This window comes from Pogoniulus pusillus, chromosome 24, assembly GCF_015220805.1.
Source record: "Pogoniulus pusillus isolate bPogPus1 chromosome 24, bPogPus1.pri, whole genome shotgun sequence".
In the NCBI taxonomy this organism is placed as follows: Eukaryota; Metazoa; Chordata; class Aves; order Piciformes; family Lybiidae; genus Pogoniulus; species Pogoniulus pusillus.
Genome location: NC_087287.1, coordinates 8302809 through 8326566, shown reverse-complemented (window position 1 = coordinate 8326566; position 23758 = coordinate 8302809). Strand labels below are relative to the sequence as shown.

Sequence of the window (23758 nt, the reverse complement as noted above, 5' to 3'; positions counted from 1 at the left end):
TACACCAGGCCTCACTGCCAACTGCAGATGGCAGCAAATAGTCTCTCACAGAAGAGTTGATTTTTCCTGCAAGTTTCAGCATCTCTCACTCTGCTCACAAAGAGGCTCCCCATAGCCCTGGGCCACATCACACACACTATAGCTGCCTTTGTACACGCAGCTAGCAAACAGAAGCCAGACTAATAAAGGGTTTGCTGGTTCACTCACTTTGGCTGGGGAAAGCCAAACAACAGTGTGGCACTGTGAGGACTCACCTTGTGACTGGGCTGCCATCCTACAGCCATAGCTGGCACTGCTAAAGCCAGACTTCTTCCAGAGTGTGTATTGACTCATGTTAGTGCCCCTCCTGCGTACTTTAGCAAATGCAGAGCAACATGTGTAGTGCTCTGACAGACATTTCTTTTGCCAACCTCTGGATATGTTGAGGGATCACAAAGTATGTGCAATGAAAGAGCTGAGTTGGGGGGAGAATTACTGAGAAAAGAGTTAAGGACACAGTCATAACAAACAGTATATTGTTAGTCATTCAAGGAAGTTAGTTACCTCTCAATGCAGTTTACAAAAGAGGCTAAATACATTGAGAAGTGCATGGCACTCAAATCCCATCCTGTTACACTCACTGAACTGTAAGAACATACTTCAGCAAATTCAAGTGCACTAAGAAGCCTGGAGTGCTACACTTGTGTTTTTCAAGTCAGAATCAAGACCATTCCCTTAAGACAAAAATCTCCTTGAAGCCCTTGATTCTCTCTAAAATGTCAGTGGCTATCAACTTCCACACACATAGCATGATAGGAGATGGCATCTGGTACATGCCTTTCCTTAGCTATGTTGAGAAACTGGGCAGAAATTGTATCCAGAAAAAAACACAAACCCAAAAGTATGAATTTGCTAATGCAGGGAAAAGGATATTGGTAAAAACCTCTGGCTCCGCTGAAGAACCGTGGAGAAAAACCCCAAAGCAAATTAAGCATTGGAAAAACAAAACCATCAGTTGTGGACAAAGTTAGGACTGAACTGGGATGCCTAAATTGTAGATCTCTTTGTGGAACTGCGAGATCAACAACACTGGAGTGTTGTTTCAAATTACAACTAAAAACTTTCCTCAAACAAGGAAAAAAGTCTGTAATGACTTTTTTCCAGGCCTGAGTGAAATGATGATTTCCCCTGGAGAAGTACTGCTTTACTGGCTGACTGAAGGGAACTCAGTGTAGACTCTTAACCTTCCACCTCAACATTTGCTTTGAAATAGTGACCTATGAAGCTACTTGGCTTGTAACTCCCTTGAGATTGTTTTTTTTTCATGTGAGATTTCATGCCTTCAAAACAAGGTACTTGTAGGGCACTGATAAAACATTAATTTGCAGTATGATTGAAATAATTATTTCAAGCACAGAAGAAATATGCAGGCTCTGCTGTTTCAAAGGGAAAGTGGCTGTGCTCACTGAGGTGTCAACACCTATCTGTCTGGAAGTGGGCAGCAACACTGCTCGGAACAGTCACTGGGACTGACCTCTGCCTGTCAAAGCTGTAAACCATTCCACAAGAGACAGCAATCGAGGACATTGAGTCTTCACATGGGAATAAGAATCTGAGAAAGATGCTGCTTATGAAACACCACACTAAAGGGATGAGACTAAAGGCAGCTGGCACACGTGTATACAAAGGCACTTTAAAATACATGGACTTCCAAATATATATCATATCATAAGCCTAAACTGCAGAAAGCACCAACAATTTCCAGACCTTTTCTCAATGCTTAAGTGGCTCCATTGATTTTTCCTAACTTCTTGCTGGCTGCTTAGAGAACAATTCTTGGAGAATATTCAGCCTGATCCTGCTGTATGTGACAGCTCAGAAGAAACCAGCAGAACAGAATTCTGAAGTCTTCTGTCAAGTAAACCAATGAGAAATAGGAGGAAAAATGTTTAATGCCTGCCATTTATTGGATACATACTCTGCAAAATGTATATGCATTTGGTGTGTGCAAAGTATACACTTTCTTGACAGCACCAGAAAACAGTTAAGCTATGTACGAGTTTGACCTGATTGATCACATTGTGTAAAAAGACATTGTGCACAAATGGTATCCCCCAAAAGGAAAAGAAGAAATAAGTATTGCCTAAAACTAGAAGCACCCTTATTTACACATTAACACTTCAACAGTGCATCACACCCACTCACCAAAATAAATAGAAGTACATTCATCACAATTTAAACACCAGTCTCTCCATATATTTATTTTCTTTCTGACATGTTTTGGTCTCCAGAAATATGCTGTATCTAGAAATATGCATCAGCTACTAGATTGTGTTACAAAATGCAAAAAAAATAGAAAATTCCTTTTCCTGGATAATATTTTGGACTTTACACAAAAATAAATCCAGATTTCCATAGAGATCTCATATATTTCTTGAAAGGTTTTTATTTTTAAAGCACAGCACAGAGTTGCACACTAAGGCTTCCTGTGATATGCAAAACCCTGGCCTCCAAAAGATGTCACTGTAAAGTGAAGTACAGCTCAAGTGTAGATACAAGACATCTTCAAAAAGTAGTCATCAATGCTAAGAAAGTGCCCTTCATCTGATTTAGCATTAGCAGTAAAGATGTAGCTACTGTAATTGTGCAACCCAAGCCAGAGCTGGAAGGGGTTTATGAAAAGTATGTCATTTCACACTATCAAGTTTAAGGATATAGAATTTGAGATAGCAGAAACTAACCAACCTTTTTATATACTTCTACATTCATTGTTGGTTTTTTTTTTGACACAATTTAGTGGAAAAAGGCACATTGTCAAACAGTGAATTAAACAAAAAAAAGAGATATCAAAAACCCAAACCCAGAATTAAACACAATTAAATAATCAGCTTAACATCAGATCCTCAGAACCCAATGGAAGCTTTCTTCCAGTTTTCCTTATTCACAAATTCAGATGCACTTTGGACAATTACTGAAGTACTCTGATTAGATTAACACTGTTAATCTGGCAAACAGTAAATGGGTTTGGATATAAAGTCAGGAATTAACCCCTCCAAATTTAGTTCCTTCCTAGCCAATTTACAAATAAGCAGCAAATGCAAGCACTTTAAAACTCAAAAACATTCATACAAAATTTGGAACCCAATTATGAGAAAGTACCTGACTGGAAAATTACAAACGTGTCCTTGAATAATTTTTCACGTGATATAGACAAAAATCTAAGCAAGGATCACTGTGTGAAGAAACAGTTATACAGTGCCTTAGGGAAGCCAGCAGAGTACATTCCAGTCACCACCTAAAAGACAAATGACAAAGTGTCCTACAGATGAAGAAATGCAACTATCTTGTGTATTTAAATAATCAGAAAGGGGTTAAATAATCAGATTTTATTAAACCTACATTTATCTGAAATGCAGATTCATTTCCCAGCTGAAGCAATTTTGAATTAATATCTCTTTTGCTTCATAAGAGACTTTTTTTTACCAGCCAGGCAGGAAGTTGCTCACAGCTGACGTAGCTGTCTGGGTGGACATCCAGAACTTTTCTCCAGCTAAGAGGAATTTAAAAAAAACAAACAGTAACATGCTTGTGGTCCCAGTATTAATTTTCTGGAATGGGTAATTCTAGAAACCACAACAGAAAATTTTAGATGGTCCCAATGAAGCAGAGCAAATGCAACACACTTCTAGACAAGCAGAGAGGTTGCACTATCTTGCATGGTTTCAAGCATAGCTTCAAGCACATACACTGAGAAACAGTTTTTGTTAGTTAATATAGAAAGTTAAAAATACAGAGGAGCAAGGATATTGTCTTCATCTGGGCTCCCTAGCAACTAATACTGAATTAGTTCATGGAATCCATCCCAATAGCTTCCCCTAGCAGTGTTTTACTGAGGCAGTGAAATGCTACACCGTTGACAGAAAAAAGTCTTAAAAAGTCATATCTGCTTTCTCTGAGTCAGATGTTTAAAGTTCAGCAGCTTCCAAGATTGCTCCTTACAGGTTGCCATCTGAACTCCTTCCCAGAAGCAGCACTGTTAAGAGTAGCCCCCTGCTAGGAAAGGCTCCTTTGTAATTTTTCTACAGGATAATTTTACCTTTTTATTCTTTTGACACCCAAAGCCCTTTTTATACTTTTCCAAGTACTTCTAGCACTAAAACGTAACAGCCTCAGCAGCTGAAGGCAGAGGTACTATCAATGGAGCCCTGGAGCTTGAGGCAAAGCTGAGAAGTGATACCGGTGAGCTTTGAACAGCAGCCTCAGGAAATCTAAGTAGATGCAACATCAGATTGGAGCTTCAGGCTCTTAGTACAACTCCCATAGACTTCTGTGAACCCTGTGCTGATTGTAAACAAATTTGGTTAGAGAAAGAAACAGTCTTTAAGTGCATAGTAAGAAATAATGTGCAAATATGGGCATTAAGTAACTCAACTAACTCCTGCTGTATAAAACAGTTTAGATTTGGTCTGATGAAATTCATCACAAGTATTAACTACTTCACAGGAAGTTGTTGATACTGAAGAGCTGCAAATACATTCTAATAAACCTTCATTCTGATGTGCTCTCTAAATAGCAAACCTAATTAGATAAATGACTGCTTCACATTTTAAAATCATTGGACTCATCAGATGTTTAATGCAAGAACAAACAAGTGCACTGTACACAATCTGTAAATGCTGCAGAAGCTGCTAAGTGAATGTGAAGACTGACAGCGCAGGAGAAGGATTCCCAAGCGTATGCTTGAGTCCAAAAGCACAGGCTACACACAAACACTATGAGTTCCTGTTTTCAGGGTGTGTATTTATCATACTGAATTGGACTGGGATTGGAATTCCAGACACAGCAAAAGCCAAGGGTTTTGGCTGTACCTGTAACTGTACAATTTGCACATGGCATGCATTTTTCTATTCAGAAATTGAGAGGTTCAGGTTATTTTTATGGGTCCTCAAATCAGAAAATATGCAGCACTTTATTGCTTTGAACATCTGTGGCAATGGCTGAATTTACACCCAAACTGTTTCTCTACAGAAAAAGACATCTCAATACTTTTGAGGCTGAAGCTGGGAGACAGAGGAGGGTAATAAAACAAATTCCCCAAGTCTCAAGAAACGTCAGGGAACAAGAATATTATTCCTTTCTTTCAAGTGAATGCAAAATTGATTGACTGGTATAGGGGCCCACACAGTTCTGAGTCAGTGCATAGCTAATCAATAATGTTGCTGGCATCTTGAACTGGTTTAATCAATGGAAACATTATTCATTTTATTCCACTTAATATGCATTAGTGCATTAATTTCTTCATAAAAACCCAACCCTGGCAAGTATTAAAAATAAATATCTTATTTAGGTCAAACTAAACCCTTGCTTTTCAGTACTTTCATCCCTTTAAATACTTTTTTGCCCTCTAATAAGCAAATGGAAACTGGGGTAAGAGGTGGATGGAGGCAGAGAGTAGCAGAAACATGAACAAAGTCAACACCGTCAGTTAACGCGTCCTCAGCTTCTTAGACTGTCTCTTGCGTTTTAACTCTTCTTCTTCCCGTCTCAATTCTTCTAAGTCCTCCTGAACGCCGAGTCTCAAGCTGACAAAGAAGATTAAATCCTTTACAAACTGCTACAAACAGGAATTTTGACTTCTACCCTCCCCCCAACCCCGGGAAAGCAATCCTAAAATTATGGCTCATTTGAGCTAAAATTTTAGCTTAGTTCATCGACCAGAATTTTTAATTACATCAGGAACACACCTCTAAGAAATCAAGAGTTTAATCATTACATTAGAACCAAATGTTCTCAGGCAAAAATTACCCAAAACTTGTAAACAAATCAAGATTGTGGGAAGAAAAGTACATCCATCAGTTGTTGCTGGTGTAACTCTTACATACAAGTCATATCAGGGCTTACTTAGTTCTGAGAGCCACCTGAACCTTTGACATTAAGGGGAAGAATGGGTGTGTGAAACAGAGAAGGAAGACATTGTATTGCATCTTCCTGGCTTGAGGCACCACTCAGGTAGCTACAAACCCAGCACAGCTCCTCCCTCAGTCCATCTAATTGCCATGGCTCTGATGAACAGGCCTCTGGAAGACACTCTGCTAACATGCCATGTTCTAGCTACATCTCTGCATAGTTCCTTCAGCTTCTGAGAAGCGAGTATGTCAAAAGTGATCACTTCCTATCTGCAATGACTGATCTCCTCATCAATAAATAAGGGCTACTTTGATACTAGAAGTGGGTGCAGCAAAGTTACTGCCTCATTCATAGCCCTACTGAGCGCATCTGTACATACATGGTTCATTAAGTAGCAGCATCACGCAGCAGCATGCACCTCAACACAAAAGGTTTGACCGCATCACCATGAGGATTCAACTGTTCTGAGCTAAACTGTTCCAGTACAGGCTCATGAAACAAGAATTAAGCCTAAATTCTTATAGATCTTCATAGTGAGGGCACTGGAAGAGGTGTTTGACCATAAATTGGCTTGGGTTTGCTGGGGTTTTTCTGCAGGCAAAGTTTGTGAGGCAGGAGAATGAACATACAAGATTTATCTACTGCACCCACCACTGGCTGTGTGAACTCTCTTGCTCCCTAAGCTTTCTTATTAAAAATGGTAAGGCTTCCTTACTTCTGCTTTACAAAGCAGCAGATACTCACTCTTACCATAGCTCCACACCTTGAGCAATAAACAAACTCCTCACCTCCTATATGGGTTTAAATCTGTGCTTACCTCCTAGCTTCTTCTTTCTGTTGCTCTCTCCAGCTGCTCTCCATATAACGTAAGGCATAATCACTTTCATCTTTGTATCTGCAAATTAAATACTGGCTTTTAGCACACACAAAACCCATGACAACAAACAGCTGAGTTACAAAGTCATATCCCTTCTTAGGGAACAATTACTGTGCCATACACAAATTCTGTGCTACAAGCCTTTAAAATAGTTGCTTTCTTATACCTTATTGTCAGACAGAAGTATTTAAATAAACCAACAAGACTGCACATTTTCCAGCAGTTCTTAGTCACACCAAGCTGGATCCTCTTACTGAACAACTGACACTATTGCATTTAGCAGTTCATAGTCAGGCAGCCACATACAATGAATTCTGGAACACTCATTTTGATTGGAAGAGACCTCCAAGATCATCCAGTCCAACCTATCACCCAGCCTGATAGAAAGTATTTTGACATCCAATAATAGCAAAGAGTTGCTATGAACTGTAAAGGTAAGACCTTGAAGCTGTGTTTTCTCCCAGCTATGTCCTATTCTATCAAATTTTATTGCTCCCCAGAAAAGCACAGCAGGCTGTGTGAAAACTCAAGGTCTCTTCTGCACAGAAGCAGCTCTTATGCCTGTTAAATCTCTGCAGTGCAAAAGCATTTTTGGACACCAGCACTTCCCCTATTGCTACACCCCTTCATTTGCTGAGCTCTCAGCTCTGTTGCTTGCTCAGCAGTGTTTCAGAACTGGCATTTTTCTTGCCTTTTCCGGTCATAGCCAAATATTTCCCGAATATGCTTTGATATTTCTTCTTGGGGTTCCCCTTCATCTTCAATGAAGTCATCCATTTCAGAGTCATATTCATCATCATCATCATCTTCTATTTGCCTCTTGTAACCAATAGGTGGTCTTCCAAGTCCTAAATGACAGAGGAGTGTAAAAAAAACAAGAACATTAATTGAATGGTGGTTTTCCTTGCTGTACCTTGGGCACAGCCATTTCACAGCTCCGGGCTTCAAGGTGGAAAACTTCTGCAGTTCTCAGAAATTTAGTCAAAGGAAATCCTCCCCCTAAGCTGTGCTGTACATCACCTATCAATATCAAAGGCATCCTGAGGAAACAATCAGACAAACCTCTGCTCTTCTTCAAAGCTTTCTAGGCAGTTATTTCACACAGAATCACAGAATGGTAGGGGTTGGAAGGGACCTCAAAAAAAATCATTCAGTCCAACTCCCCTGCCAGAGCAGGACCACCTAGGGCAGGTCACACAGGAAAGCATCCATGCAGGTATGCAGGTTTTGAATGTCTTCAGAGAAGGAGATTCCCCAAACTCTCTGGGCAGCCTGTTCCAGGGCTCTGTCAGTCCACAGAGAAAAAGTTTGTCCTTATATACACATGGAACCTCCCCTGCTCCAGCTTGCACCCATTGCCCCTTGTCTTATCACTGGCTCTGTCCTCCTGACACCCTTCTTTATAAACATAAATGAGGTCACCTCTCAGTCTCCTCTTCTCCAACCTAGAGCCCCAGCTCCCCCAGCTTTTTCTTCTACTTCTTTCAGCATCTTTGTGCATCTCTGAATTGGACTCTCGCAAGCAGCTCCCTGAGGTCCTTGAACTGAGGGGCCCAAAACTGGACACAATATTCTAGATGTGGCCTCACCAAGGCAGAGCACAGTGAGAGGATAACCTCTCTCAACCTATTAACCACAGCCCTTCTAATATAGTCCATGCTGTCTGTTTCTGTTCAATAAAGAACTTCTGGAACTGCTTGGTTACTGCTACAGTCAATTCACCAAAACATTTAAGTGTCAGTTATAGGTTTGTTGTGTGGTTTTAATCTTCATATGTCACTTCCACCATCAGTTATTTAAGACACTACAAGTCTTTGAAAACTAAGCAAAGCAATTTTCCTTCTAACAGGCACTTGTATACCAACATCCATCACAGGCAGTTTCTTTCATGCAATTTTTCACTATCTAGACCTGTATTTCAAGGAATGAGGGCACAGGCAAAAATAATTGAATAGTAGCAAGACAGAAAAACAAAGGTATTCTACTGTTAAATGCACTCAGTACACTCTTTAAGAGGCAGATATGGTGTTTTGTTCCAAGTCTTCCTAATTGCATCTATAATTGTCAAAGACTTCAACTCAGATGTAAAAAAAATACAAACCAAACAATAATTTGCTCTAGAACTTTGTACCTTGTGGATGAAGCACAGGTCTATGCCCTTGGAAAGATCTCATTCCATTTATCTGTCCATTGCTAGGCCTCGTGACAAGGTTTTTAGAAGAAATAGTTTCTGACACAACAGTACACTTCGGTTTTACAGCTGCACCCACGCCGCTGCCTGGTCGCCCAGGTCCTGCACTTGGGCCAACTCCCGGCCGTCCTGGACCTGTTCCCAAGCTGCTGCCTGGTCGTTTGGCTCCTGTGCTTGGATTGATTCCTGGCCTTCCAGGTCCTGTTCCCAAGCTGCTACCTGGTCGCCCAGGTCCTGTGCTTGGACCAGGTCCTGGCCTTCCTGGTCCTGTACCCGTGCTGCTGCCTGGTCGCCCAGGTCCTGTGTTTGTGCTGCTGCCTGGCCTTCCTGGTCCACTGGCCAAGCTGCTGCCTGGTCGCCCCAGTCCCATACTTGAGCTGCTGCCTGGTCGCCCAGGTCCTGTGCTTGAGGTGCCAGCTGGCCTTCCAGGTCCCACACCTGAGCCACCGCCCGGGCGCCCAGGTGCCAGGTTTGAGCTGCTGCCTGGCCTTCCAGGTCCCATGCCAGAACTGCTGCTTGATCGCCCAGGTCCTGCACTCGAACTGCCAGCTGGATGTCCAGGCCCTCCTTTTCCTAAGCTGCTGCCTGATCGCTTTGCATTGGAGTTGACTCCATGCTGAAGGGCTGCAGCAGTTCCTGATTTTGTATGGGCAGACTTTTTCAGGCTGGATTCTTTTGCAGATGGCAGCTTCTGAGCCCCATTGGCTGCTGGTTTTGAGGGTGGCACATGAGGGCTTGAGCCAGACTTCCCAATACCATTGACAGGAAATTTACTATGACTGCTACCAGTGGAGCTTTTTAAGGAGCCGTTTTGTGAGTTTTTCCCCATTTGATCAAATTTGGAGGAAGATGACGACCTTGAGTGTTTTTCAGTCAGTGCTGGTGCTTTGGATTTCTTATCGGTGCCACTGAGAGAAGAAGACAGGCTGCCTTTTGCTGTGGAATGTTTATCTAGGGAGCTTTTGGTAAGTTTAACACTTACAGGCTCTTTCTGAAAAGTCACCTTTTTTGAAGAACTGGATATCCCTGTAGCCTTTATCTCCTTCTCGCCTTTTTTATGCACTTCTGCTTTCTTGTTTTTGCGTGCCAAGTACTCCCTCTCTCTCAATTCTTCTGCAGTTCTTGGTCTCTCTTCTACCTTTTTCACTACTTTTATTTCCACTGGTTCATGCTGTTTTTTTTCAGCAAGCCTTAAGAGCTCTTCAAAATTCAGAGGTGCTGGTGCCCTTTTGGGAGGAGCCTTTGGTTTAGCTGCAGTTTTGGATGGTTTGTCTTCATATTCTTCTTGCTCATGCTCAGATTCAGTCTGACTATATTCAAGTTGCTCAGTTTCATCTTCTGTTACATGCTCAGCTTCTGAGGCCTGAGCAACATTCTCACAAGTCCTCCTCTTTTTAGACTTCTCTTCAACAGGAATGCCATTATAGCCATAAAAGTTATCCTTTGTTCGTGAGGCCATAGCTCTTGCCTTTCTGTCATGTTTCAGTTCAATTCGTCTAGCCAAGAGTTCTTCTTTCTTCCTTCTTTCTTCCAGTGCTATAAAGGAAACCCAGGAGAAAGTTATGCAAAAGCATTTTTTATTCCAACTTCTACACTGATAAACCATTTTGGACATATTTAAGGGTATCTGACTAACAGCTATTCAACACAGATCAGAAAGTGATCAGAGGTCTGCCAACAGGGCAAGCTAACCCATCTGAATCAGCTACTCTGACAAACAAAGGCAAACAATTAATCCACATGCTGCTATTGCAAAACCCACTGAGGTGACTGAACCGCAGCAGCTTTAACAATGCTATCAGAACTAAGGAGAATTACTGTGTCAGGAGGTACAGGACTTAGGGGTGATGAAAAGAGTTCTGACACTAAGCAAGGTAATTTTGGGACTGCACAGAATTTACTAATTAGATGTTTAAGAGAAGATGAGGAAAGGGAAAGAATCATAGACTGCTGGGGGGAGGGATAAGAATTGGACAACAGGCTGAGCACATGCATAGAGCGCTGCAAGGGAGAGACAGAAGCAGCCAACCACAGATAAGCTGCTGGTCATGACATTTGTCTGACACAGCCTTGTGCCTCCACAGTCTGTCCTGTATTCTTACTGAACTGCTTTTAGCTGTTTTCTGCATAAATACACTGTGTATCTTGAGCCTGTGTGACCTGCTGACAAAATTCAGCCTGAACTAGCTCATGAATGGAATGAGAGGTCCAAATACCAGATACTGGCGAGACAAGGGAGGGAGCAGCCAAACACCAGAAAGACTTAGGAAAAGCATCACTTTCCAGAAAATTGATTAGATTTATTCTACAGACTTCTAAAAGGAAATCAAGTACTGGAAAACTGTGGCTCAAAGCCTCTGCCATACAAATATAAGAGTCAACATAGTGTATTAATACAGTCTAAGACACAATAGGAATGCTTTGCATCTTTTCACACTGATCAAGCTTTTCAAAGTTAAGTTACCAAAAGTCCAGAACCTCTTAGCTACTTCTTACTTTCCAACAGTAAGTAGCTGGTTAACATTTAACTCCTTAAGCAAGCATGCAGGCATTCCTAGTCCTTACTTAGCCCTGGCTTTCCCTCAACATCAGTTTTGTGCACGAAATCCAGAAACACATATACAGCTGTATTTGCCAGAGCTTCAAATAAGGTAACAAAGCCTCTTAAGAGTCAGTGAAGGTCTCCCATGGGAAATATTTTGGGCTGTTACCTTTTTTCCTTTTTTCTTCTTCTTGCCGCCTGAGAAACGCTTGCACTGCTGCAGACTCCACACCCTTGACTTTTGGAACCTTTTTGGGAGGGCCAACAGCCAAACTGTACCTTTTCTGCAAAGAAATATGCCAGACAAGTTAAAAAATGTAAATCTAAAAGTTCTGAAAGCTGATGAGTTGTGTAAAAGACATGCACTTGACTTGAAGCATAGAGATGGTGCAGAATAAATTGTGAGTGCAGCTGAGAGCTGTGACAGATACATATGACTCAGCCCTACTTTGTTTCACACTAAAGAGCAACAGGCCTCATGTCCTTGGGATGAACATGGAAACTAGCAGGTCCCTGGATCAAGTACAAGGGAGTGAAGGTGTCTTAAGAGCATTTTGAAATGTGGCTTCAAAACCCAGAAGTGCAAGGTAAAAGCACAGCTCTGTCTTGTCTGTACTGCTGACCAGCAGCCAGCTACTTTGCACTGTAAATATTACCATCAGGATGGGCCCACCTTGTGCCCTCCCTGAATTGCAGCTGGACTGTACACCAGGTGACTCCCTCAGCAGGGACACCTCTCAAAGTCAGATTCCTTACCCAAGACTAAGAGATCAATCTTTCCTTACCAGAGGCAGAGATCTTACTAACCACAGCAGATCCTTGGTAAGTGGCTGTTAGCATGCTGAATATTCTCAGACTTTACTAACCCCTGTAGCTACAGAATCACAGAAACATTCAGGTTGGAAAATACCTTCAGGATGACCAAGTCCAACTGATTTCTCTACGAGGTGCACCCTAAACCATATCCAAACACATCTAGGGTTGGTGACTTTACCTCCTGGGCAGCCCATTCCAGTGCCTCACCACTCCTGCAGTACCTATCTACTCACTGCAGCTTGAGGCCATTCCCTCTTGTTCTGTCACTGATTACCTCCGAAAAGAGACCAGCACCAACCTCTCTGCTACTCAATGTTACTACAGGCATTATATGGATAATTCCATTACACAAACTGTTGAGCGAGTCTAAGACCATGATTTGATCTAACCATTCAAAAAGGATTTAAAGCCACAGTGGGACAGGCTTGGCCTTGTGACAAAAGAGCAAGATCATCGTTACTCTCTGCATCTCCAGACTCCATGTAAAACATTCTAATAGGATTCAGAATCTGTTTGTATGGTTTTTCCATGCAGTAATTAATAGTGACTCCTGTCAACACACCTATTGAACCTCGCCAAACCACATTAAATTCCAAACTTATTCAACTCTAATTCTTATTTTACCTCAAAATATACTGCTCCTTCTCTTTTGAGCTAGATGCATTCCACTCATCCATGACAAAAGCGCACTTGGCTTTCTGAAGGAATGAACAGGAAAGCAGAATACAGGTAGGGAAAACAGGAGGAATGAGTGACATGCACTGGACTGAGGAATGTGACAGCTGCATCAGTAACACAGTACCAATATTTCAGTTCAGATTTAGTCTTTGACCAAGCAGGAAACAAAAGCAGATTACAGCCCAAGCTACCAAAGCCTGCAGGTTTACAGGTCCCAGACAGTTTTCAGCTTTTTTCTGGATGCCTATTTCAGTTTTCAGTTTCAGGTTATCTTATTCAGTGAAAACAAATAAACCAACTCAAAAAAAAAAAAAAAGAGAAATCACTCCAGAAGTAATTTGTAACTGATTTCACCAGCATAAGTAATAAGTTGATCTGACACCAGTGATGATGACTGTAGCTTCTGCTGTAGAGATCTTAAACAGAAGACTGTTATACATCATGGATTTAGTGATCCAAGTACCAGTTGACTTGGCCAGGTGCAAGCTGGCACCCTAATGTCCTTACTGGAGACCACTGGATGAATGGTAACAGAATACATAGTCCCTACTTGGCATCTGGCAAATACACCAGCTGCATGTGGAGTAACTTGCCTGGAGAAGAAAAGCTCCAGGAGAGCTTATTGCAGCCTTCCAGAATTTAGAAGGGGCCCATAAGAAAGATGGGGACAGACTTTTTTAGGAGTGCTTGTAGCCATAGGAAGGGGTGATGGTTTTAAAGAAAGAGGGGAGATTCAGACAAGATACAAGGAAGGCATTTTTTAGAGGATGGGTGGTGAGACACTGGCCTAGGTTGTCCATAAAAAGTAGCAGATGCCCCCCCCCACTCACCACTCCCAGAGCTGTTTCAGGTCAGGTTGGATTGGGCTCTAAGCAACACCTAGTTGAAGATGACCCTGTTCACTGCAGGGAGGTTGGACTAGATAACTTGAAAGGTCCCTTCTAACTCAAACCAGTCTGTAATTCTGTCTCAGTACATCTTGAAGTTAAGCATTATGCTTTCATATAACATCCCTTTTGGCAGAGGAAAGAGCTGCTTGCTTACAAGAATATCTTACAAAAACCTCTGAAGGTTACAATGCTGCTGATCCTCACCACAGACAGCATTTACCGTGTGCCACACCTAGGTGTCTGTCCACTATTTGGGTTCCATCAGCTAAGCAGAAGTCACCTGTGCTATCCCTCTTTTTCCTTCCCCTGTTATCTCCAGTAACTGTTACTTCAATCAATGTTAAGAGTTCCAGTACCTTTCTTACTGGGATCTAACAAACACTTGCACACTGCTCAGACATTGCCTTTCATAAATGCAGCAATTATCAGATTGAGCTTTAGAATACAATGAAAAAAACAAAGGCTTCTTGATCTTCCTATACACAGGCTAGAAAAAATAAAGCAATGAGAGGAACAGAGATCCTTGCAAAGATTAATACAATAGAAGACAGTTAAACCCAGAAAGTGATAGAATGCAGAATACACTTAGAAAAAAAAACACACTCTGTTTGAAGCTTGGGGGTTTTATTTTAGTAGTACACCAACAGATTATAACCAAAATCAAGGTTTAACACATGGAAAGTTACAATCTTTACCAAATGAAAAGAGCTGTGAAACAGAGTCCCAGATTAAAGCAATAAAAGCCACACAAGACAGTATTCTCACAAATACCTTCATATCCTCATCTTTCTGAAACCCAAATCAAAAGTTAAAGAAATATCCAGCAAAGATACTACATAAATATTCTAGAAGCAATTACAACTCAGAAATTACTAAATCAAAGTGATATAGACCATCCACAGACACTGCAATAGTAAAACCAGACCTGTTGCCTAATCAACATTGAAGTCCTACTGCACTTAAGCTCATTTACCAAGATTCGCCCCCGCACAAGAGTTTACCACAATCTGAGATGTGATTTTGTAGATCCTCCCAGCTGGAGAATCTCCAGCCCAGAACAATTTTTGATGCTTACAACTGAAATCACTACATTTGACATCATAGCTAGGACTGTTTAAAGCATAGAGTCAGACTCCTCTGTCCTGGGAAGCTGAGGTCCTTCCCTCCCCAACTTGTGCTGTTTACACCAAGAGTATTCCAAGACCAAGCTGTTTAGGAAACTCAAACCACAATGCAGCACTGCCTCTCACTGTTTCCTCAACTGTGGCCCATATTCAACTGACATGTTCTATTTAAACTGGAACAGACAGAAGCAAAGCACTCCACATGTTATGAGAGTCAATCCTTTCATAAACAGGTTGATGAGAATTAGTACCTTAGAAATATGTGAGGCACTCTGTAGTACACTCACTATAACTACAGTTTTCAAAAAAGGTCCTTTGCCCAATGTGCAAAGCCAATCAGCACAGAGATATTTGCTTTACTGTTGTGCAGAATCTAGTGCTGGGCAACAAACCACAAGCCCAGCCCCCAGGAGCTCAAAAAGCAGCTGTTTAAATACAAGACAAACTAAGACAGAGGATTGGTAATATAATTTTCCATCAGAGAAACCTTGTATACATGCTCCATCACTTACCTAACTCATTATAGTACTACCCACTTCAGGTGGTGTGGTCCTCCATTGAAATTTCTCTCATGGAAGTGTGTGCTTTAATATTAAAGTCACTAGAGGTCATACCTTGATCTTTATTCAGATCTGCCTCTGCTTTATTTAAAGATGCCAGAATGAGGCTGAAACTAGAGAAGTTGACAGAATCTCACTGTCTTTAGGATATTGCTCTTAATTACTGTTGTCTTGTGCCTGGTTATTCTAATCTCCAAGGTCATCCCAGCCTTTAATTTTAAGGGCCTTCCGTTCTTCCTATGCTGCTTTCAGACCAGTTCATTATAAGCTTATTCAGCCTCAAAGCTTTTAATTATGTTTCTGCCATCAAGGTGTCTACATAAATTATCTTACTCCCATAGTTAAGCATGTCAATGTTTTGCCATTGGTAACCTTAACAGGCAAAACTTTGTTAATTATTCCATTTCTGCAGTTTTTGCTACCAGAAAAATCAGTATTTTCAAAACAAAAGAAATGGTTGCACACTATCTTAAGGATCTTCTCCAGCCCAAGTGAGTTTTGATTTTCAAAGTGGCTTAGGCCTGAGGAGGACCCTTTGAAACTCCTAAACAGCAGTAGGTTGATCTATCCTGTTAGGAAGCCTTATAAAGAATTAAAGTGATGGGGAAGCAGTTTTCAAGCTTTGTTTTGCTGCTCTGCAACCAACAGTCCTATCCAGGAGCAGGTCTGACAGACAAGCTCTATCCTCGCTGCCACTAATGTGGAAAATCATCCAAAATTTAAGATTTAGAAGTCTTCCTCTCAGCACTTCTTGATAATAAAGTTGAAAACCTAGCTAAATAATCAATAAATTAGTACCCATTTTCTGTACTGTGAATCACTAGTATTGGTGATCATGTTTTGCTCCCCTTCATTTAGAAATGAATAAAACAACCAGCTTAAGTGTAGTCTTTTTTAAAAGCACTGAACCATGCAGGTGCTCCACCAGCACTGATAAAAAGTGTTTTCCATACAATACAAATGAGCAGACACCAGATTCCAGGTAAATCAGGCAAAATAAGCCAAGGCACACTCCTAATTCATCATTCATGCAGCAGATGCACTATTCTGGCTTTTCATAGCTATTGCCAACTTGGTTAAACTTGAGAAACAGAAATGTTTAACCTCTAGGAGAGCAGGTCAAGCTGTTCTGAGAACACCACACTACTCAAGTGATAAACACTGGTTATCTCTGATAGAACCTAGTGACAGCTCAACTGAACACTGCCGAGGTACAAGAAATGGGCACTGCTTTATGCAGAGGAAGAACCGGAGGTTGTCAAAGTGCCTTTCTTGAACAAATGCTAGACCCAGTCGTAAGCAGCTCTGCCTTCAACAATGGTCAACATTCAGACATCCTTTTTGCCATAGGTTTGCACACAACATGTAAAGACAATTCCACTTGTGCTATCTAGCGTGGACAACTTGCTGAGGTCTCCCAGGGTGGAGTTTTTCGTTTGCTTTTGGCTAGCAGGATGTGACCCCAGTCTGCTGCAACATTGTTCCTGTTCTTCCTTACCATTCAGCGAGGCATGTAGCCTTCAGCGGGAAATCCACGTTGCCCCCTTCAATGCCTCTTAAGAGTATAGCTGCCTGATAACATCGCCAACGGTTCATTTACCCAGTTAGTCCACACATACATTGTTTGCCTCACCCCTCTCAGAGCCCTAATGCTAGTTTCTCAAAGACACCTTTCCAAAGTGCAAGCAGCCATTCGTGCTAACTGCACAGGGATGTCAGGCTATTACCCTGTGCTCATGCTTCCAGGCCTCTGCTGCAAGTCTTATCACTGTCCACTCTGCAGACACCATGCCAGAGATACCATCAGCTCACTCTGCCGTTAAGACCTTCTTAGAACACACACAGAGATAATGTTTTCCCAACTAACATGATCACTATCTAATTATAGCAAAGTAAATGGCAGTTGAAGTAGCTCAAACAGAATCTATCACATAGCATGAACATGAATATTTGCTAAAGCCTTGGGCCACAGGCAGTGAACTTAAATTGAACTTACACTTGGTTATCAAAAGCAAGGCCTCAAGACCAGGGCATCCCATGAAAAATAAGGTAACCACATCTGTCAACAGAAAAGATAGCCACATTCCCCAGCAGAAGTTGTATCCCTGAGATAAGAGAAGGAATGACCCATCTGCAGAGGGGCTTGGACTAGATGACCTTTGGAGGTCTCTTCTAACCCAGACTATTCTCCAATTCCTTGAAGACAGAGGAACTGGAAGACCTCAGACACAAATTTCACTATTGGAGCAAAGACGCACATGAGGGGAAGGAAAACTTAGACTGCAAGGGTATAATTGCCTAAAGATTTCTTTCTGGAGGGTGCCTGTCTAGAGGCACTCAGCTCAAGCTGGGTTTTTTTGTTTGTGGGGTTTTTTTCCTGCTGTATCATCTAACAATCTTTACAGGATTCAAACCTTGAGACTGTGCTTCAAGAAACTCAAGGCAAAGAAACTTCTAACATTTACCCAGCACGCTTAAATTTGCTTTGGACTCTCCAGGTTCTAACAACATCTACCAAGAAAAAAGCATTATTGAAAAGAGGATTTGGACTATCAGCTCATAATGTTCTCACTTCTCCAAACCAAGTTAGCAGCCTCATAGTATTCTGCTCTGAAAACCACAAAAGAATGTTAAGATTTCACAATTGCTGTCACAACACCCAAGCTGAACCATTAGCTGAAAAAATGGAATGTTCTCCTGTTACATGTTGCTTTGCACAGGAAAAAAATTAAAAGCATACTTTATGCTTTCCTTTCTGTAGTGGTATTATATTCCCCATTTTCAACCACTTATGCAGAAAGAAATCAGGAAAAGTTGGAAGTTTTACACATTTTACTCATTGCTTGCAGACTCCTGAAACATAGCTATCAAGTTCAGTCAAGTCAAGGGTAAAGCCCTCAGTCCTTGCCAAACACTTATGTTGCAAATCTCAGTTCTTCTCCTGTGGATGCTGACAAAACACAAAACATTTCTAGACCCTGTTTTGAGAAAACTTTTAATCATGTCTCTGGCAGCAATCTGTACTTCACTGCCACTCTCCCAGTTTCTCTGGGCTGGGCTTCTCTTGCCTACAGGCAGGTGCTCTATGGTTTGTAGATCACAATGCCATGGACAAGGTGCTCTTCACAAATACTCTGGCAGCTCCACGTATGTTAGGTTCACCAGAGGCTGGTTTGTAAGGATGCATACTCATCGTATCGCTGTGACTTCAAATGAGACTTCAAGTGCTGATGTGGATGACAAGATGTTTCAGTTTTGGGTCACCTCTTTGTGTTTAAATGCTATTCAGTATCAGGGGTTTTTGGTAATCCATATACCAAAGATTTATCCTTAGTTAGAAGGTGTAGGGAACTAAATGAAGCCATTTATATTACATTACTAATGCCATCAGAAACCAATTAAAACAATGACTTGGTTCCAACTACACTTAGTGTTTTTTAAAAAGCTGCAACAGAATTGCATACTTGGAAGAATATTTTCCACACAAACATCTCACAGTGCTTCACCACATCCATTATGTCACACAAAACTCACAGCATAACAATTTTGCCAAAAAGAGCGACAGTAACTATTGATACCTTACTGAAATCAGCATTAAACCTCACAACTAGCATCGTGTCTGAAGGAAGCAAGATGACATTGGAAATCTGACGAACTGCTAACAGGGACACATGTAACAAGATACACAAACAGCACTGTGGCCCCTGTGGAACAGGGTGAGAACAGAAGCTCTCCTCAGCAGCTGCTATGAAGACTATTAGCAACACATCATTAATAGCTTACACCCTAGCTCACAGATGTGCTGTTGTATTTAGAAACAAAACCTGATGCAGCTAATAGGGCAAAGAAAGGCTGATTTCAGCAACGTCCCTTTTGAGTCTCGATTTCCATAGGGAGATGAACAAGCAGATCTGTTTTTACAGGGGCATGATGCAACACTCGTTCTATGCAGGTCCCTCTCCTATGAGACTTATTTCTTGAGTAGAGTTTTTCTATACTTTCTACTTTCAAGATATGTACACCACTTGTAGATGTTACTCTATTTTACTTAAAACCGATGCTGAATACTTAGTTTAGCACACTAGCTTCTTCAAGGGAGGGATATGTTGATTAATGCAGGAGCTATCATTTCTAGAAACCTGGTAACTTTACACATCAGTAAATGCTGTAATTAGTCTGTATGGTATTTTCAATGACAATATTTAATTACATTCTTCCTGTAAGAACTTGCTGTATGTACTAGCTTTAATCTAGTGGAGTCACTTTGATGTCCATTGATCAGAAAGCCTCCATGGGCCCTTCTTTTGAAGTCTGACAGCTGCAGATAAACTCAAGCACTACTAAGTGCAGCTCCACTTTTGCTCAGAGACTAAGGCAAACTTTGCAGTCAAAAGCTGCACCATGATGTGCTAAAACAGTAAGAAACCAAACTGCTTCAGCAATGGATTCAGTTGCACTCTCACCCCATGAGTTAATCAGGTAAGCAAAGCCTAATCCTGCTTTTCTAAAAGGACTAAAGCACCCTCACCCACTGCACAACTAGTACGATTCCTCTCTCCACCACCACAGCTGCAATGGAGAACGTAGCAGATACATCACCAGTTCACCATCACAGTTCATAAGTATGTGTGACAAAACAGTGGTAGAATTAATACTGCATGAGAAAGCCAAGGGAAAAAGGGGACATTTCAAGTCCCTAAAGTAATAACTACAACAACCCAAATGACAATTTTGTGTAACAGTTTAAGAGCCATAAACCAGGCATTCTGTATCTTATTTATGTATTTGATACTTCCATTACTTATGTTACAAACCATGCAGAGTCAGAAACAAAGTCAACCAGCCTAAATACTAAAGACTACATTTTAGAAGGCTTTTAAAACAGGATGGACTCTGACAAGCTACCTACCATATGGCTGGTCCATATTGATAACTGGCCACGATACTAGTGGACATTACCAGAATTTTATTGGTGATACTAAGAGACTGAGGATACTCTTAATTCTTGAGTGTCTCCATTTCAGCAGTCAGCCCTAGAGAGTATGATTTTTCCTCTCTGTATTTTATGTTAAAAAACTGCTGCTCCTCTCATTTGCACTGGTTTAAGCAAGCTAATCATGGAAACACAGAAGTCCAGCACTCAGTTAAAGACCAGACAGCAGAAGTGTTTCTCTAGCTGGTGATTACCAAGAAGAAAATACTTTTTTATTCAAATAAGCAGACAAGACTTATAATTTGGGCCCTGCCAAAGGAACAAAACTCAGTGTATTAATGTACCAAAAGGCCACACGCTCTTCCCACTGTCAGCCTTCATTCAGGCAGGTAAGAGGCTTATTTCGTACTCAATTAACAAACCCGATAGCCAGAGTTAAAACACCAACTGCTGAAACACAGACTACAGAACAACAGTCAATAACAACCCAAATGCCTTCCGAATCAATCCCATGTAGTCGTCACAGGCAACGAAGTATCCTTAGCAATATGGACAGGAAGATGTTGGACAATGCGGCACATTCACCCCCAAAAACTTGTCATTCTTTGTCTCCGACCCGCATTTGAGACGTGGCAGGCTTCTGTTTTCAGAGCAAACAAAAGGACTTATCCGACTTTCAGCCACAACCGTTGCCTTCCCCTACACCCCGTTAGCTCTCGGGATCTTGCTATTTTCGGCGACCAGAAGGTGCAAACCCTGCTGCCCCTTACCAGCTCTCAGCGTGCGGGGACCTGTTGACAGCGGGAGCCCCGCTTGCACCTCGGCACACAGACGCTTCTCCAACCCTTGAAAGCGCCTATCTCCGGCCGGCGGGGCGAGAGGCCCGGGCGGGGCGAACTACCACCGCGAGTGCCCGCCGGGCTTGCAACCGACTTTCTCGGAGTGGGTGCTCAGACAGGAGGGCAGCGGCCCGAGCAAGCCCCTCGACGTCCCGTGAGGGGAACGCGGGCTGGCCGAGCCCCTCAGCCCCCGTACGGCCCGGCCCTAAGCCGCCGGCAACTGCCGTCCCGAAGACCACCATGAGGACGGGCAGCCGGGACACCACCGTCCTGACGGCTGCAACGGTCACCGTGCCCCGGCCTCACCGCCCCACTAGCACCCCCATCCCCTTTAGCTCACCGGCACCGAGTTCAGCCCCTGCTGCTCCGAGGCCATCACGAGAATATTGCGGAAATCCATGGCTGGCTGCGGGAGAAGGCGAAGCAGCCGTTCCGCACCTCCCCGCTCCCTCCGGCGCCAGCAGCCCCCCGCCCGCTTCCGCCGCGCCGCTCAGCTCCCCTCGCTTCCGGCCGCCGCCTACCCTTTATATCACCTCGCCTCGCGCGGCGTCACTGCTCCCGCGTCACTTCCTGCGGCCGCCGGAAGCGCGTCCCTGGGGCGGCCGGGCCGGGCCGTGCGGAGCCGGAGCGCGTCCGCGGCTCCCCCGAAGCGCCGGCGGGGCCCAGCGCCGCGGCGGGACCGCCTAAATATCGGCTTCCGGGACCGCCCCCACCCGCGGCCCTCGGCCGGCAGCTGGCGCCGCCGTGGCGTTGGGGCCGGAGTTCGTTCCCCGAGAAACGCGCGGGGACGCGTCAGCAAAGGAGCGCGCACGGCTCCGCTCCTCCACTTGAGTCTTTTTGTTAACACCAGCTCTTGATGTGGGGATGTCGAGAGCTGCCGGGGGGTGAAGGCGAAAGCTGCTAGGAGCAATCCCTGACACGTGCTCCTGTCCCCCTCGCATTCCCGGCCATGCTCACTGCCGGCTCCTGCCGAACGCCTGCCGCCAGGGGCGGGTACGTGCCGGTACTCGGTCTCCGCAGAGATCTTTAGCGAGGCTTGAATAAACGGTGCTTGGCTGCCAGCGATGGCGCCACGGCCGCAGCAGCGCTGCGCTCCTGGCCGTATGAGTGAACGGGGCTCTCGGGAGCAATGCTGGCGCTCGGAGTGGCCAAGCAAAACGCTCCGCGTGTGTCCGAACATGCTCGCAAGTCTGACGACCCGGAGAACTGCAAGAACACCAAGCGACCGAAGACTTCCTTGCGTTAGCTGTCAGCTGCGTTCCTATTAGATCCGTTCGACAAAAACTCGGCTACACTGCTGCTCATAGAAACCTGAGCATGGACAGGAAGCTTTTTTCCTTCCATGTACCCATCTTTAATATAAATTCTTCTTTGACCACTCGCTTTCAGATCGCCCAGGTTCCTCCTTTTCCAGTCTCTTTTCGCCTCTTCACTGCCCTCACTTCATTTTTCCATAGCTGAAATTCCTTTCTGGATGCAGCTGTAGTTCACGTGGCAGTCTGGTGTAAAGACGCCTATCTGAGGGCAGGAAGAAGACGGTTCGGGTGAGGCACTGCACCAGTTAACTCGCAGGGCTTCTGTAGTTCTTGAACCACAGGAGACATGAAGTTGTTTCTGTAACATTAGCTGTCATATCTCTGCTCTGTACTCCTTCTGATCTCCCACTGCTTTCTCCTGGGCCACAGTCCTGTCTTAACCCCTTGTCCTGCCAAAACTTAGTTTTTGTTTCTCTTCCCTTTTAAATTCTCATCTCTACAAACTACCACACTGACTTTCTACTTGGGACTCGTATCTTGATCACCTCTTCTGGTTTCCATCGTCTTGATGTTACTACTTTGAATTTTTGGTTTAAATATATTTTTTTTAATTCCAGCATAGTGAGTGGTTCACCAATTTTTCTCTCATTCTGTTACTCCCTGTGGTACCCTCAAGAAGGACGTGATGCCATTTTCTGGTCTTATCTACCAATCCATCACTGCTGTGCTGCTTCTTTCATCAGAATTTCCCTGCTCCGTCTTGAATTTCTTGTATCTCCACTTTGCCCTTCCTTGAAAGGCCTTTTCATGTGACTCAGATTCCTGTATAACGACAACAGCATTGACAGAGTGATGATTGTTGCTCTTTGGCTTTTATGTTTGCTTACTTTGGTCCGTGTTAGAATTGGCAGGAACACTTAGCTAAATGCAGTCTTTATTTTGCTGACTGCAGTCCTGAAGACGAGTGGAGAAAATCTCTCCCTAGATCTAAACGAAGAATTAGGACCAGTCCAGGGGATGGCATTGCAGTTGTTTGTTGCGTAGCACATTTGGGAAACTCTTAACCACAGTCATTACCTTGTTCTGTATGTGACAGTACTGTGATACCAGATGTCCTTCAGCCGAGATTTACACCCTTGCTGGGGCCAATGGGAGCAATGACAGCA

General features: G+C 43.1%; 1 protein-coding gene across 1 annotated transcript; it reads right to left on the bottom strand.

The window, feature by feature from the left end:
• Positions 1–1913: 1913 nt before the first annotated feature.
• On the bottom strand, positions 1914–21831 carry SPTY2D1 (SPT2 chromatin protein domain containing 1). The gene is made up of 6 exons (XM_064163250.1): positions 21677–21831; positions 11666–11780; positions 8895–10490; positions 7455–7611; positions 6704–6781; positions 1914–5561 (listed from the first exon to the last, which is right to left on the bottom strand). The coding sequence occupies exons 1-6, from the start codon at positions 21734–21736 to the stop codon at positions 5465–5467; spliced, it is 2103 nt and encodes a 700-aa protein (XP_064019320.1). The 5' UTR covers positions 21737–21831; the 3' UTR covers positions 1914–5464.
• Between the last annotated feature and the right edge of the window lie 1927 nt (positions 21832–23758).

Coding starts and splice junctions, on each gene's coding strand:
- SPTY2D1 (XM_064163250.1), bottom strand. CDS start 21,736: ATGGATTTCCGCAATATTCTCGTGATGGCCTCGGAGCAGCAGGGGCTG. Junction 6,782..7,454: donor TTTGGCTATGACCGGAAAAG/GCAAGAAAAATG, acceptor TTTAATTTGCAG/ATACAAAGATGAAAGTGATT. Junction 5,562..6,703: donor CAGAAAGAAGAAGCTAGGAG/GTAAGCACAGAT, acceptor CTTCTTTGTCAG/CTTGAGACTCGGCGTTCAGG.